Raw genomic sequence first — 16,602 nt, forward strand, 5'->3', positions numbered from 1 at the left:
AGTACATTTTTGAATGTTGGTTACTGCTTGGTTGTACACAAATCTCTGTATCTAAAAATTGTATAAAGTGTTATCATCTTATAATAATTACAAGAACAAAAACGATGACGATACAACTATGTAACTTTGCTGCCTGTTGTCCATGACTCCCTTGAAAAAGAGGTTGTTAATCTCAATGGGATTTTTTCCTGGTAGAACAAGGAAAAATAATAATTTTTATTATTATTATTATTATTGTTGTTGTTGTTCCCTGTAAAGATAACCAGTTATAGACAATGGATGGATAATAAAAAAATATTATTCTCTGTGCAAATTTGCAGCTAATAGTGGTTATAAAAGACAATAGTTTGGTCTATTGTTTTGTCTAATTACTGATTTGTTCTCATCTGTTTTCAAAAGAATTTTTTTACATCAATATAAATTGTTTTTAAATAAATATTATTTAAGTACTTATTGAGCAGGATACAACGGTTACACATCAAATAAGTTATTAGTTTCCATCATCTTTACGCAGCCTGCGTCAAATTGTTAAAACAACAATGTGTATGCAAATACATTTAAAATGTCAGTTTTATGAGTGTCTCAGGCGACAACAACTCACAAATGTGATAGTATTAATTAAATATGTTAAATAAATAAAAATTGACAATTTTTGCATAAATGTGTCAATACTTTATTAAATGCACTATTAAAAAATAATTTGCAAATCAAAACTTTATTTTACTATGTTGTAATTAAGTCTTTTTAAAATTATGCGTAATAATTGTATCCATCCATTTGGTACTTGCTTATCTTGTAGACGAGTCTTGACATGATTGAGCCAAAAAAACATATATATATAACAACAGTCCAGTTGTTGTATAATTTATTTTTATTATAAAAAAAAAAAACTTTTTTCGACTGTACTTGCTTATCCTAGCCTCCATGTCCCCAGCTTTTACAACAGTTATTTATTTTATTTACTCAATCATGTATAGAGAAATATGTATTTAGTTCAAATAATTAAATGTATAAATAGTTGTTTAATGACCAATACATATGTAAATTAAATTGTTGCACTTTTCGCACTGGGAACTACGAGGTCTTTGTTTTATTTTGAAAGACCGGAAGCAGCGCAAACGTCTGTTGTAGTGCGTTGGTGGGAAGGAGTGACTTGAAGTGGCAGATTTGTCCCTTTTTTTGACTAATGCCAACGTTTTATAGGGTGGAAACATGGAATCAGAAGGGGTAAGTATATATTGGGATAAGAAATCGTCTGTTTTAATTCGTGTTTAAGGTAAATAAGAACTTTTTAGTTGACTGTTGCCATTACTTCCGTAGCAGCGATGCTAACGGTTGAAACACAAGAACCCCCCCAAAAACTCCTTTTGTTTCTTTAATATTTGTTTGGAAGGGGACAAGCGTTTAGTATAAGCAAATACTGAACAGTATAACATTAGTAGGCTTAGTTAATTTGCAATACACGCCCACAGGTGGACTTTTATCAAAATAAAACCGTTTATAAGGTAAAATGTCATAAATATTATTCATACATTACAGGACTCTTAAAATGACCTGAAAACAGGCGACAATGAATCAAAAGGACTGTCGTAGAATCATGGCTGGCTGTTAATTGTGACTACAAGACTGTTTTTTTAAACTGTCCATCTTTTAATTCCAGCAAGAGTTATAGGGTACCTTGTCGTAAAACCTCTTTTAGTAGCACTGCAAGTTAACATAAGATATGGCTTTTCAAACCATGCTGCAATGGAACATGCTAGCTGTGCAGAGACAGCAATAGTGTCCCTTCCAGCCACATGTACAACAGCATGGACAGCACACATTTGAAAACCTGCACCAAGACAGGCTTCAGGCAAATCGCTTGTGTACAGACTGAACCGCAGTGGACCAAGAACTGAGCCCTGTGGTGCACCCGTTTTGATCTAACCACCCATTAAAACACACTGCGATTTACAAGATATGACTGAAGCTAAAGTTGTTGCAGAACATTTAAAATGGGCAAGTTTAGTATAAGAGCACTTGATGCTGATGGCTCTTTTTTTTTTGCTGTGTCAGCATACAGGAGGGCTCAAAGAGTTTGAGACTGTGGAGATTTCGGAGCGTACCGCAGGGAAGGTGAAGGTTCCCCGGAGGATCATTCACTTCGCCAGTGGAGACACCATGGAGGAGTACAGCACTGATGAAGAGCAGGAGGAAGAAGATAAACAAGTGAAGCAGGAGGTTGTTGCAGTTGATGCGGTAGGGTGAAGGGATTGCTTTGTTTTCTATTAAAAATGAGAAGTAACACAGTTTGACAGACATGATCTTTTGCACCACAGAGCTACTATTACACAGCAATGGTTACCTAAATGAGGGGAAGTTTTTGCAGGACTTAGTTGTTCTTTTTTTTTTTTTCTTTTTTTTGTTCTCAAGTTGCAGTTGACCTTTTTTTGAAAACCAGTAATTTCTTTTCCTTTTTCATATACAGGTACAGCACAGTAAATTGGAATATGGTCAAAAAGTTAATGTATTTTTGTAATTCAGGTGGAAAAAAAAACAACAACTCATATTTTAAAGAGTGATTAATTTCAAACATTCAAATGAGACTCCAGGGACCATAGTTAAATGCCTCCCAGGGGCCAGAACGGGCGACATAGAATCTTACCTAAAACTGCTGGCTAAGGATAAGCGTAAATACAGTAAGATTGTTATTCACGCTGGCGGTAATGACACCCGATCACGCCGATCGGAGGTCACTAAAGTTGGTGTTGCTTCGGTGTGTGAGTTTGCTAAAGCAATGTCGGACTCCGTAATTTTCTCTGGTCCCCTGCCTGATTTGACCAGTGATGACATGTTTAGCCGCATGTCATCATTCAACCGCTGGTTGTCTAGGTGGTGTCCTGAAAACGACGTGGGCTACATTGATAACTGGAGAACTTTCTGGGGAAAACCTGGTCTGATCCGGAGAGACGGCATCCATCCTACTTTGGATGGTGCAGCTCTTCTTTCTAGAAATCTGGCCGGATTTATTAGTCCTCCTAAATGCTGACAATCCAGGGTCCAGACCAGGAAGCAGAGCCGTAGTTTAACACACCTCTCTGCAGCTTCTGTACTGTTACCCATCCATTATCCTATTGAGACGGTGTCTTTCCCACGGCCAAAACTTAACAGATCAAAAACTTATCTAAAAGGAACAAATCATAAAAACCTAATAAAAATCAATACGGTTCACCTTGAACCTAAAAATAAAACAATTAAATGTGGTCTATTAAATATAAGGTCTCTCCCTCCAAAGACTTTGTTAGTTAACGAATTGATTTCTGATAAACAGATTGATTTGTTTTGTCTCACAGAAACCTGGCTACAAGAGGACTACGTTAGTATAAATGAGTCAACCCCCTCCAGTTATTCAAATTTCCACATTCCCAGATCTGTGGGAAGAGGAGGAGGAGTGGCAACTATCTTTCAGTCTGATTTATTAATTAGTCCCAGGCCAATTAATAACTACAGTTCTTTTGAACATTTAACCCTCAGTTTCCCTCATCCAAGCTGCAAAGCAATAAAACCTCTTCTGTTTGTTGTTTTGTATCGTCCACCAGGCCCTTACACTCAGTTTTTGGATGAGTTGTCAGATTTCTTATCTGATTTGGTGTTAAATACTGATAAGGCTATTATAGTGGGTGATTTTAACATCCATGTTGACACAGAATGTGATAACCTTAGTGTAGCCTTTAAAACTATCCTAGATTCAATTGGTTTTGCTCAAAATGTGCATGAACCGACGCACTCTCGGCTCCATACTTTAGACCTTGTTCTGACATATGGCATTGATTGTGAAGAATTAACAGTATTTCCTCACAACCCTGTCCTATCTGATCATTTTTTAATAACATTTGAGTTTAATCTAACTGAGTTCTCCACCCCCAAAAGAGGGTTCCATTATAGTAGATCTTTATCGGATAATGCTGTATCAAAACTTAAAGAGTCTGTCCCCTTTTTAATATCCTCCGTATTGCAGAAATGCCCTGCAGATAGCAGCAATGTTGTTTCTTCCAATTCACAAATAGATGTCTTTGTAAACGGTATGACTTCGTCATTGCGTTCTGCATTAGACAATGTAGCTCCCTTGAAAAAGAAGGTGATTTTCACAGGAAGCTGGCTCCTTGGTTTAATTCAGAGCTGCGTTCCTTGAAGCACAATGTTAGGAAATTGGAGAGAAAATGGCGCTCTACACACCAAGAGGAATCCTACCTAATCTGGAAGAACAGTCTGTTGTTGTATAACAAGACCCTTCGCAGAGCTAGAGCAGCATATTTTTCATCATTAATTGAGGAGAATAAGAATAATCCTAGATTTCTCTTCAGTACAGTTGCCAAACTTACTCAAAGCCACAGCTCTGTTGATCCATCCATTCCCTTAGCTCTTAGCAGTAATGATTTTATGGGATTCTTCATAAATAAAATTGATTCCATTAAAAATAAAATAATTGGCATCCTCCCAAACATGATTACCTCATCCTCAGTAAGTGAGGCAGCATTGGAGGAATCCTTAGAACCTGTGCAGTGTCTGAACTGTTTAAAAGCAGTAGAGCTTTCTGAGTTATCTAAAATTTTAGCTTCATCTAAACCTTCTACCTGTATGTTAGACCCAATCCCAACCAAGTTGTTTAAGGAGGTATTCCCTCTGATCAGTGGTCCTATTTTAGACATGATTAATGTATCCTTGGTAAATGGATATGTACCACAGGCTTTTAAAGTAGCTGTTATTAAACCTTTACTTAAGAAACCATCTCTTAAGTAAAGAGATGGTCTCTTGATCATCTTGATCAAGAGATCAAGATGAGTTAGTAAATTACAGACCTATATCTAATCTTCTTTTCTTATCTAAAATTCTTGAGAAAGTAGTTGCTAATCAACTATGTGAACATTTACAAAGTAATGACCTACTTGAGGAGTTTCAGTCAGGCTTCAGAGCTCATCATAGCACTAAAAAAGCTCTGGTGAAGGTCACTAATGATATTCTCATGGCCTCAGATAATGGACTTGTGTCTATACTTGTCCTGTTAGATCTCAGTGCTGCATTTGATACAGTTGATCACAATATTCTCCTACAAAGACTTGAGCATACTGTAGGGATTAAGGGAAAAGCATTAGGCTGGTTTAAATCTTATCTGTCGGACAGATTCCAGTTTGTTCATGTTAATAATAAATCTTCCTCAAACTCTAGGGTCACTTGTGGAGTACCACAGGGTTCAGTCCTTGGACCAATTCTATTTACTATATATATGCTTCCGATTGGCAAAATTATCAGACAGCATGGGATTAATTTCCACTGTTATGCTGATGACACTCAGCTATATTTATCCATAAATCCTGATGAATCCAATCAGTTACTTCGACTGCAGTCATGTCTTGATGACATCAAAAGCTGGATGACTTTAAATTTCCTGCATTTAAATTCTGACAAGACAGAAGTTGTAATCTTTGGGCCAGAGTCTTCAAAAAATAAAGTTCTTAATCAATCCCTTAATCTGGATGGCATTAACTTGGCCTCTGGTAATAAAGTTAAAAATCTTGGTGTTGTTTTCGACCAAGACATGTCATTTAAATCCCATATTAAACAGGTTTCCAGAGTTTCCTTTTTTCACCTCCGGAATATCGCCAAAATTAGAAACATTCTGTCCAGGAGTGATGCTGAAAAACTAGTCCATGCATTTGTTACTTCAAGGCTGGACTATTGTAATTCTTTACTATCAGGAAGTCCACAAAATGCAGTTCGAAGTCTTCAGCTGATTCAAAATGCTGCGGCAAGAGTTCTGATGAAAATCAACAAGAGGGATCATATTTCTCCAATTTTAGCTTCCCTTCATTGGCTTCCTGTTAAATCAAGAATAGAATTTAAAATTCTCCTTCTAACGTATAAAGCCCTTAATAATCAAGCTCCACCATATATCAGAGCTCTGATTACCCCGTATGTTCCTAACAGAGCACTTCGCTCTCAGACTGCAGGTCTGCTGCTGGTTCCTAGAGTCTCTAAAAGTAGAATGGGAGGCAGATCCTTTAGCTATCAGGCTCCTCTCCTGTGGACCAACTCCCAGTTTTGGTCCGTGAGGCAGACACCCTATCTATTTTTAAGACTAATGTTAAAACTTTCCTTTTTGACAAAGCTTATAGTTAGAGTGGCTCATACCCTGAGCTATCTCTATAGTTGTGCTGTGACAGGCCTAGGCTGCTGGAGGACATCAGGGTCTATTTTTCTCACTCTACTGATTTCTACTGTTCTTCAGTCTACTGTTCTCCAGTTTTGCATTGTATTACATTGAAATGACTGTCGTCATTTCAGCTTTTAACTTTTTGCTCTCTCTCTTTTTCTTCATAGTAGGTACACCTGGTCTGGCGTTCTGTTAACTGTGACATCATCCAGAGAAGACGGCTCACCCGCTACTACCATCTAATGTAGAACAGATTACTAGATCAATGTGTGCTTCTGTGCTTTTTTGTTTCTCTTGTTGTGTCTCTGTTCTGTCTTCTGTAACCCCAGTCGGTCGAGGCAGATGACCGTTCATACTGAGCCTGGTTCTGCCGGAGGTTTTTCCTTCCCGTTAATGGGTGGTTTTTCTTCCCACTGTCGCTTCATGCTTGCTCAGTATGAGGGATTGCAGCAAAGCCATGTACAATGCAGACGACTCTCCCTGTGGCTCTACGGTTCCCCAGGAGTGAATGCTGCTTGTCGGGACTTTGATGCAATCAACTGGTTTCCTTATATAGGACATTTTTGACCAATCTGTATAATCTGACCCAATCTGTATAATATGATTGAACTTGACTTTGTAAAGTGCCTTGAGATGACATGTTTCATGATTTGGCGCTATATAAATAAAATTGAATTGAATTGAATTGAAAAATGTTAGTTTAGATAATTATGCTCACTGCTAATGAAAATCCGTAATTTTGTTTCTCAGAAAACCAGAATATTACACAAGACACATTTAAAATAAACATATTTTTAATAGAGAAATGTTAAAAATAAAAAAAGCATTGCATTGCATATGCAGTCAGTACTTTGGCCCCTTTTCAAATCCACCACTGTATCTGTTAGACACATTTTTTAAAAAAAATCCTATTACTCATATTTTAAACTAGAGCTCCTGAAACCACTTATTAGTAGTTCTGGCATTTGTTGACAGGTTCCGGGTCTTTCTCTCTGGTTCAGTGTTGGTTTAGCACATGGAAAGGACTCCAGCTGTTGTCCACATGTTGTGACGCTCCCCTAAAATCTTCAATGAACTTTGCTTTACAATCCTTTCAAGGCTGCTCTTATCCATATTTCTTGTGCACCTTTTTGCTATAAATGCGTGTAATGTTTTCTAGATTGTCAAGAGTCTGATTCTCTGTGTAAAGGAAATATACAAAGTCCTCAAACATCTGTTTTGTTTCCTGTATGTGTGCTACAGTCCAGACTGACCTGGGGCCCTTATTTCTGGTTCCACATGTGGAGAGTGGCGACCTCCACTATCTCAGGTAGTGCCCCTAATTGATCTTTACTTAATATTTTTCCTTTATTCAAATGCTGGACGTTCGATGAGCTGTTGAATCTCTGTGGCAGTGTGCGACTACATGGGGGAGAAATTGGCCTCTCTGTTTGGCATCACCAGTCCTAAGTACCAGTATGCTATCGATGAGTACTATCGCATAAAGAAGGAGGTAGGAGCCACGCAGTGCAATTATTGTTCGCCACGTTAGAGGAAAGTCGCATGTTATAAAACGTTAAAACACAACATTTTCTATTCGGCAGGAGGAGGAGGAAGAGGAGGAGAACCGTCTCGCTGACGAGGCTGAGCGCACGTTCGCACCGCAGGGGAGAGGCGAGCCGGACAATCCTGCTGCGGTGAAGGAGCAGCCAGGAGCGTCTTTTGTAAACGTCAGCTTTGAGATGGAACCCGAGTCCTCACTCAGGAATCCCGATCCAAATAGAGTCCCGTCCCCTCTCCCGTCTTGAAAAACCCAAACTGATTCACACTCTTTACATTGCTGGTTAAACCTGAACTTACTCAGCTCCACGCACTAATTTTTATTTTCTGTTTTCTTTTTTTTTACGTTTATAACAGAGTAATTTAGTTATACCAGTGGAAGTGGCTGCACAAGCCGTCCCTGTGAATGTGACTTTAAATGTTGCATTTAATCTATGCAAAACTTAACATCAGCCTGGATATGAGCTCTTGGTTGAGACAGTGAAGTAAAAGCTGGGTTGTTGCTTTGCGCATCGATCTCAGTTATTTTTCCTCAGTTATAAGGAGTTGAAACGGACCAGGGTGGGTATGGATGTGTATACTTGAAAAACATTTGACCAGATTTGATAACCGTGTACCTTAGCAGGTGTGTCAACACTTTTTAGCTCATTGTCTTGTTTCCCAGACTGTCCCCAGGAAAGGCTTGTTCAATCCTACTCAGTAAAAATACCAGGATGGGGTCTGTTCAATCTGTAACAAGATTTAGACACGTCCTTTTTGTCAAAGTATAATAACAAAACCCAGGTTTTCCCAGCAGCATATTGCATCGTACCGATTAAAACAATTCTTTACCCCAAGGTTTGTGCTACAGGCATGTTTCAAGTAGAAACGCATTTAGAGCCTTTAAAGAAGATGTAACGGACCAGATGGTGGTTTTGATTTGGCAGATGTTCCAGATGAGTATGAAATATAAATGAATGGTGTAGTCTTGTATTTCAATGATGCCAAAAAAACAAACAGGACTCCTGAATGTAAAAATGCATTTAGAACCAAACAAGTAAAAAAAGGTTTCAAATTTCAACAAGATGTCTGAGACAGCTCCATGTGCTGACTCCTCTTCAACTGTGAACAAAAGGTCAAACACCGGTGTATCTGCCTTATTATAAAAGGAAATTCAAGTCAATTTATTTAAGAGCTTTACATTTGTATTATATTAAGTTTGGTTGTAATCCCAGAGAAGAGGATTTATTAGTATTTGATTACACTCCAACAGATGTTTATAAATGTCACTTCTTTACTTTGATGAGCCAGTGAGAGTCTGCAGACTTGAGGCAATATGTGACTCCAGGAGCTCTTGGAATCTGCACAGAATAATCTATTAATGTTAAAATATACTGATGGATATCAGTTTGTAGCGTCGACTGCACAGCTTGTGTGTTTGAGTGTCCTTGCTTTGCTAGTCTCAAGCTTCTTACTGCTGATATCACTACTTTGACAGGCTTCAGCTCTCTCAGGAGAGTTAACTCGAGTCATACGTGTTGCTGACAGAAACAAAAGTCCGAATTTAATCTTCCGCCTGAATATATTCTGATAAACGTCTTTGATTAATAAAACAACTTGGTGTCTTTGTGTGTGAAAAGAAGAAACTGCAATAGATTTATTTTTCCAACTGGAGTCTATTGTTTGCACATGTATATTTTCAGTTTTAATAAATTTTAAATAACAGAAGAGGTCATTATTGTCTCTGTTATAAGTTTACATCCATTAGAGAAATTATTGAGCTATTTTGGTGTGATTGTTTTCCTGTTATAAACAAAACTTGACTTGGGTGTACAAAATTAAATGTGATTCAAACTAGACATACAGGCTTCACAATATACACATATCCCCACTGATACTTGGATAATAGTCCCTCAAGAAAAGTTGCACCTTGACCTGCGGCCATCAACCATGTTGTGGTTTAATCCTGGCTGCATTTATATTTGTCCACTCATCTGCAGTGTTCATTTAGATCAGTATTGTTCTTTGAACACTACTGTTCAAAATTATGAAGTTAAAAGCACTTAAGGGATCAAAGAAAATTACATTTTCTTCAAATAAAAATCTAAGAACAAACTTCTGCTCAAAACATTTTATTTAAATCAACAAAATAGATTTTTGAAGACAAGTTCTCTTTAAATATTTGCACATTCAAAACACAAAAATAGTCCTTGACGACTTATTGTAAGACAATAAAAAAAAAAGAATTGGGTTGATTTTTTTTTTTTTTTTTGGGTTAGATGTTTTTTAGTCTCAGTTCAGTAACAAAAACAGGAGATAGATGACTCTTGCTATATTACTAAGTCTTGTTTTGGGTAAAAGTTGCCAGACATTTGTGGTTATACTACAAAAACAAAAGTAATGCAGAAACCTGGATAATACATAAATGAGTTTTTGTTGCAGCAAGCATAATTTTATTTTTACTTTCAGAAGGATTTGTCTGTAAAAATGTTGCCCTTAAAAATAAAAAAGCGTCCATCTACATCAACAGCTGGTGGACAGAGGCTAAATTTGGAGGTAGTCCTCATATGTTATATCGCATTAGTGCAATGCACCAGTAACAAGGGCAGTGAAGAAGGTCCACAGCATCATGCTACCACCACTATTCCTAACAGCTGAAGTTCTTTGGTTTAAAAAAAAAACTCACTTTAACGTCTCCAAACATACACTCAACGGTCCACTACATAAATCACCTATACAGTTGAATAAGCCAATTACTAGCATTTAAATAAAGACAACCTGAAGTTCAAATTGAGCATCAGAATAGGGAAGAAAGGAGGTTTAGGTCACTGAACCATGCTGGGTTGTTGGTGGCTTTAATTTTTTATTTTAGAAAATACGGATCCAAGATTTTCACAAACAATCATCTCTTAGGTTTAAAAAAAAAAGAAAAATGGCGCCTTAGCCAATAAGTCTGGATTTCAGCAACAGTACAGTCAGAATTAACAGTAAGGGACGTGTAAAGCATAGGTCCATCCTCAGTATCGAATAGTCCAGTGGTTCCCAAACATTTTTAGCCAAAAAAAAAAAAAAAAAAACATTGCTTTGCTCAAACTGGTTGCTTGAACTTGACAATCAGTTTCTTGTACTTCACTAACCTTCAAGGTCACCGGTTCTCAAACAGAGCAACTTTGGGATGTGGTGTACAGCAGATTTACATCATATACAGCTCAGCAGCACCTGAGAGATGCCTTTATGACAGTATAAACCAAAATCTTATGGGAATGTTTCTGATTCCTATATGCCATGAGGAATAAAAGGCAAAAGGGGTCAGACCCAGTACTAGCATGAGGACCTAATTAAGTGGCCAATGAGAGTGCATTGTTAAAAGCCCAAAATAAATTACAGTAATGCATATGAGTGGATAGAAGGTCTGACTTGACCAGTATATTCAGTAGTTTACTGTTGAGCTAAAAATAATAATAAAGAAAATCATAAATAAGCAAATTCACGGGTATTGTTTCTGCGCAGAGATGAATTAAGTAGTGGATAAGAATGCTGAACATGGCTGAACTGTGTACGAGTGTGATTAACTTAACTTTATGCAAATGGTTTCCTTACACAATTATTTTTACAAAGTCCACGGCCATTTTTTTATTCCCATTATTATTTTTTTTTTTAATCACTCGTCACCCACAAAGGAGACACAGTCTTGCTGGTGTATATCGGCATCCTCTTCAAGTGTCGTCAAGGTCAAGGGTATTGCTGCTGTCGTTGTCATTGGCGACCAGCACCTCTCTGTTCTCGTAGGTCCAGAATCCGTTTAGGTCGATCAGGATGCTGACCACGGTGTCTCCCTGGCAGCTGTTCACCAAATCCTGCAGCGTGATCTTGTAGGGGTCCTTCGGCTTCACCATGTCAAAGATTTCGTCCTGAGAGCAGACAGAGGGTTGGGAACTGTCAAGGTGCACATATCATCTTTATGGCCGCACAAACGGTCCGTGGTTGCTTTACCTTCACATCCTGGAAACAAACGGGCTCCTGGCTGTGCAGCTTCATCTGCTCTTGAATGGCCTGAGGGGCAAAGAAAAAAAAAACACAGATTATCCAACAACATAAAGACAATACAGATTTTTTTTTTAACACGTTGCTCTTTTTTTTGTGTTACCCTAAAAAAGTAGTTCAGAGAGAAGACATTCAGGTATCCCAGATTCTCCATGTCCAGGAGTTTAAAAATATACTGTAATGCTGCAGGCTCCTTCCGGTTTTCCAGGGCCAGGACAAAGTCCAGATATGTCTTATAGTCCTGGAAAAACAAGAGGATCGAGTTCATAAAGTTCAGCCAGACATCAGAGAGAGACGAGCTGGTTGTTGACAACCTTTCAAAATTAAAAACCACATAATTAGAGATGCACTGGTAAGACGTTTGTGACCTGATTTCAGGTCTTTGTAAAGGTTTTATTGGCCGACTTCTCCTTAAGGACTATGATATAAGAAGATAGAAGAGCAACATTCAAATTTTTTTTTCTAGTCTTCATTTTGTGAGCGTTTGTAAATTATTTTAATTAGGAGCAGAGGTAATATAACCTGACCCTAGCCAGATGGATTTCGCTCCGCCCATCTTCACTCACATCCAACTGGGACCTCTCCCATAGAGAGTGATTTCTCCAACCAGTTTTATTGTCCAGCCAATCAGGACGCAGGGCTGGCATTTCATAGATGTGACGTAGTGGAGAAGCGACCGTGACGTGAGACTGTTTTGATTCAGACAACAATGGCGGCTCGCATCGAGGAAGCAAGCGCTAACATTGATGCTGCTATTTCTTCCGTGTTGTCCAATCTGCCTAATATTGTTTCACTAAAAGAACATCAGAGAACGCCTCTGAAGGCTTTTGTTGGTGGAAACGAAGTTTTCGCCATTCTCCCGACAGGATTTGGCAAGTGTTGTTTTCCGGGTCGCGCCCGTGGCGGAGCAGTTAGCGGGAACCATGTTAGGAGGCCTTTAGTCCTCAACACGGTCGGCCCGGGATCGACTCCGACCTGCGGTGCTTTGCCGCCTGTCTTCCCCCCTCTTCCTGTCAGCTCACTGTCAATAAAACACGTGCCACTAGAGCCACAAACACATAAAAAAAAATAAAAAGTTTTGTTTTTTCCTGCGTCGCTCTCACAGCGTCACGGGTTAGCTTCGGTGTGAGTGGTTGAAATAGCACGTTGATAAAGATGAGATGACAGACAAGTGGCTTATCCAATCATATGCAAGGATTTTTGATAAGGCCCATCGTTCTGAAACGCCATTCCTATGGATCTGTTCCAGATGGATGAGTGAAGCTAGGCGGAGCGAAATACATCTGGCTACGGTCAGGTTAGAGGTAACATAAGTCCCTGTAAAATAAGAGTTTTTAAGAGTCTTTTAAAACAAAGGGCAGTTTTTCCGTTGCAGTTACAGTAGTGATTAGCACGGTCAACATCCATGAGCGCCGTTGTCAGTGAAATACAGTAGCGCTAACTGATTGAACAAAGGCTGCATGTTTAAGTTTCAGTGACAATCAACCTGAAAATCGTCTGATTCTGGTTAACAGCCGGTCTCTCTATACAACGTACTGTCTCAGGGAGCAGCTACAGCTTAATATTGTTACATACATAAACACTGTCCATCGTCAAAAACCCACAGGTGAGGTTTTGATAGGCAGGGTAGTCCTAAATTTAATGAACTCCAGCCCGACCGTCGTACCATTTCTCCATCGTAGGTGAGACACTCCTGAAACACTCTGTCCAGGAAGACCGACGTGAGCGTGGCTGTGCCGTAGCGGGACAACTCTTCTTTGCTCAACATGCCGTTGTGATCTTTGTCCAGGTTCAGATACTGACCTGTTGACAAGTGCATACATAAACACAGCTGGAGTTTAGGAAAAGCAAGACAACTCGAGCAAACCGTGGCACTAAAACATCGCCGCATTTCTCACCGTAGACTCTGAGAGCCGACGGGGCTGAGAACCAGTTGGACTCCTGGCTTTCCTTAGACAACTCCTCATCTCTCAACTGGCATCGAAGGGGAGAAAGCAGAGAAAACATTCAGGAAGTTTTGTCTCTACCACCAACAAAACGCTTTCACTATTTAACAGTCAAAGGGAAGCAGTAGCAATCATACCTCTAACAAGTCATCCAGGAAACTGCAGGCCAAGATATCCTGGATTTTAATCTTGCCTGTTAAAGGGGAAGTTACATTTTAGACGACACAGGATCATACGCACGATCTCCAACGATCTTCCTATTACGATCAAGCTGGTAGCATTAAGCAATGCATTAAAACAATAATTAAACTTAATAAACCTTTAGGTCAATATACTGGTTATAGGTTATGGGTCTTTTATGCTCTTCTCAGTCTTGTTACAAGAATAATGCTAAACTGGTCCAGGTTGGTAAATGTTGCTTATGTGGGAGATGGTTTACAGACTTTTAGAAGTTTGGTTAAAGCAATGGCGTGCCTACAGACCCTAGTAAAGAACTTTTGTTTACCGTTCTTAATTTAATTAAAAAATTTTACGTCCTCCTAACCAATTAGTGATACGGACGGCGGTTCAGAGACAAGATCAGACTCACCGGTGCGAAGCGGGTCGAGGAAGAAAAAAAACTTGCGGACCGCCGTACAGACGTAGAAAGAGTAGAAGGACTTCTCCAGTCCATCCAGCTGGGGCAGAGTGGGGATCAGCTCCAGGATGTAGTTCTCCAGATCCTACACACGCAGAGAAACATCAACACCCTTCTTTGAGGAGGAAACAAGAGAAACATTTAAATTCACTGGAGGAAAAAAAAAACAACAACACACGTACAGACTCCCTGAGGTAGCCTTGTCCTGCCACGTCATACAGACTCAGACCTATTCGGGTTTGATGCAGCCACACTAGAAAAGAACGGAAACGAGCAACAATTAATGAAAAGATGGGGAGCATGATCATTTAAACCTGAAAGGAGAATCTAAAAAGGTATTCCCAAACCTTTCCTCATGACGTAGTTAAAGAACTGCATGATGGATATGCGGCCGTACGGGTCACTGTGGAGCAGTTTGGCGTAAACTCTTGCGGTGAAAAAATTCCTACAGGAGAACAGGAAAATAAAACTGTGCTATTAGAAATTCGAAAGTCAGATTTGTCCATCCTCCAATCATACTTAAAGTTTTAGCCCTCCAGAACCTGGAACATTTACACTCCACTGCAAAACAGTTTCCTTATATGTTGTAGACTTTCATTTTCAATCATTTCATGGCTGAAAACAATACAGGACAACGACCACCTTTGAATTTAAAAGCTATACAACTCTTGATGAATGAAAAAAAATAAAGAATGAGATCTAGAATACAATATGCTGAAATCAGGTTCCTCTGTAGGGAGGCCTAGAAATAAAGTGGAAGCTCTATCATACACAGAGAGCTTAGAGTAGAGTCGCTGCTCTCCTACATTGAGAGATGCATGCAATCAGGATAGCTGTGGAGATTTTCTGAACTGTTTCCAGTAGAAGCAGACCAAGGAGAACTGGCTTAAGAGACTATATATTCCCTTCTGTCTTGGGAATGTCTTCGGATCCAAAAGAAGACATTGGGAACTCCCCTACTCAGCAAAGAGGACTGTTTGAGTGCAGATTTTGAGTTAGTTACCTACCTGCATTTTGGCCCCGCCTTTTCCGCGACCTGAAGGAAGGCTTCATAGTTGATCATCGCCTCTTCTGCAATTACTGGCGGGACCTGATGCTTGTCAAGCAGAAACCACAGATTCTAAAAAAAGACAAAACAGAAATGGAATGGTTAAAGGCAGGTCTACAGAAATTAAAATGAAATTTTGAGCTGAACTCTTGCATATTTTTTCTTTAAATACAGAACCTTCAAAACCCAGAAACTGGGATGGATGGGTGGATGGATACGTGTACAGATCGGTTGATGGATGTCAAATAGAAGGATGGGTTTGATAGATAAATTTTTTATTTTTTTTGTTTACCTGTAGTTCCTCATTGTCGAGCAGCTCTCTGCTTTTCCTCTGCAGGAACACAGCTCTGGATTCTTCTCTCAGTTTTTGCAGAAGAACTTCGTCTTCTGCTGGAAGCTTCAAAACAGCATCACAAAGGGGATCATTTTACTCCAGATAAGACTGCACCCCCTTAGGAAATCTAATGCAATTTGTAGTTCAAGTCATCTTTTAGGTCATCTTTAACAGATTACCTTGTAGTAGAACCGTGGAATGGTCTTGTAGGACTCATCTGTCTCCACTCCGCCTCTCCATTCTGTGTAGTATTTGGTGAAAAGTTCTGTTTCTTCTGCTTTCTTTTCCTCTTCGGTCCTCTCGTCTTAAAAAAAATACATAGTGGGGGGACATACAAATAATCAAAACAACTAAAATCAGACTTTTTAAACTCTCTGGTACGTCAACGTTAGCTCTCTCAACGTCCATTTACATAATTTTCTTACCCTTCTTTTTTCCGGCCAGCCTCCTTTTCAGAACATCCGACCAATGTGTCTCTTCCTCTTTAGCCATACCGACAACTAAGATTAATGTAAATCTGTTTTCTTCATTAAAACTGAAAATACAACTGGCTGACCGATACGTATCCAAACATCAAAGCTAGCTTTAACCGTCACTTCCGGTGAGACATTTATACTTTCACAATAAAGTAAAAAAAAAAAAATTTATCGCTGTGAAGTCCATGATTAAAGCGTGCTATGTGTATGAATATGAGGTTAAAAATAGACAAAGAGAATATATTACGAATTAGTTCTGTAATCTTATTGCATATTGACAACTAGTTTCTTAGCTAAATGCTTTTATTTTGAAAGTCTCCGCGCAGCACAGTTTCCAAAAATCCGAATTCTCCAGCGGCTTATAGCAAAAATAGAAGAAAACAGGATTTACATTTTGGACTCTGGTCTG

General features: G+C 39.0%; 2 protein-coding genes across 2 annotated transcripts; one reads left to right on the forward strand and one right to left on the reverse strand.

Moving 5' to 3' along the window:
- Positions 1-1,095: 1,095 nt before the first annotated feature.
- Positions 1,096-9,436, forward strand: fam177a1 (family with sequence similarity 177 member A1). The gene is made up of 5 exons (XM_012861590.3): positions 1,096-1,227; positions 2,056-2,238; positions 7,433-7,499; positions 7,585-7,682; positions 7,774-9,436. Exons 1-5 carry the CDS (start codon positions 1,213-1,215, stop codon positions 7,975-7,977), a joined length of 567 nt encoding a protein of 188 aa, XP_012717044.3. The 5' UTR covers positions 1,096-1,212; the 3' UTR covers positions 7,978-9,436.
- Positions 9,437-10,574: 1,138 nt separating this feature from the next.
- On the reverse strand, positions 10,575-16,332 carry ppp2r3c (protein phosphatase 2, regulatory subunit B'', gamma). The gene is made up of 13 exons (XM_012861599.3): positions 16,143-16,332; positions 15,897-16,021; positions 15,676-15,780; positions 15,343-15,455; positions 14,683-14,780; positions 14,518-14,588; positions 14,288-14,420; positions 13,836-13,891; positions 13,651-13,726; positions 13,419-13,555; positions 11,856-11,993; positions 11,702-11,761; positions 10,575-11,619 (listed from the first exon to the last, which is right to left on the reverse strand). Exons 1-13 carry the CDS (start codon positions 16,207-16,209, stop codon positions 11,425-11,427), a joined length of 1,374 nt encoding a protein of 457 aa, XP_012717053.2. The 5' UTR covers positions 16,210-16,332; the 3' UTR covers positions 10,575-11,424.
- Positions 16,333-16,602: the final 270 nt, after the last annotated feature.

This window comes from Fundulus heteroclitus, chromosome 19, assembly GCF_011125445.2.
Source record: "Fundulus heteroclitus isolate FHET01 chromosome 19, MU-UCD_Fhet_4.1, whole genome shotgun sequence".
NCBI lineage: Eukaryota > Metazoa > Chordata > Actinopteri > Cyprinodontiformes > Fundulidae > Fundulus > Fundulus heteroclitus.

What these genes read in the sequence shown, in the direction of transcription:
- fam177a1 (XM_012861590.3), top strand. An exon ending in GGCGACCTCCACTATCTCAG is followed by an intron (nt 7,500 to 7,584) that starts GTAGTGCCCCTA and finishes TCTCTGTGGCAG; the next exon opens with TGTGCGACTACATGGGGGAG. An exon ending in ACTATCGCATAAAGAAGGAG is followed by an intron (nt 7,683 to 7,773) that starts GTAGGAGCCACG and finishes TCTATTCGGCAG; the next exon opens with GAGGAGGAGGAAGAGGAGGA.
- ppp2r3c (XM_012861599.3), bottom strand. Translation starts at nt 16,209, where the DNA reads ATGGCTAAAGAGGAAGAGACACATTGGTCGGATGTTCTGAAAAGGAGG. An exon ending in TTCCACGGTTCTACTACAAG is followed by an intron (nt 15,781 to 15,896) that starts GTAATCTGTTAA and finishes GCTGTTTTGAAG; the next exon opens with CTTCCAGCAGAAGACGAAGT. An exon ending in GTCGGCTCTCAGAGTCTACG is followed by an intron (nt 13,556 to 13,650) that starts GTGAGAAATGCG and finishes ACTTGTCAACAG; the next exon opens with GTCAGTATCTGAACCTGGAC.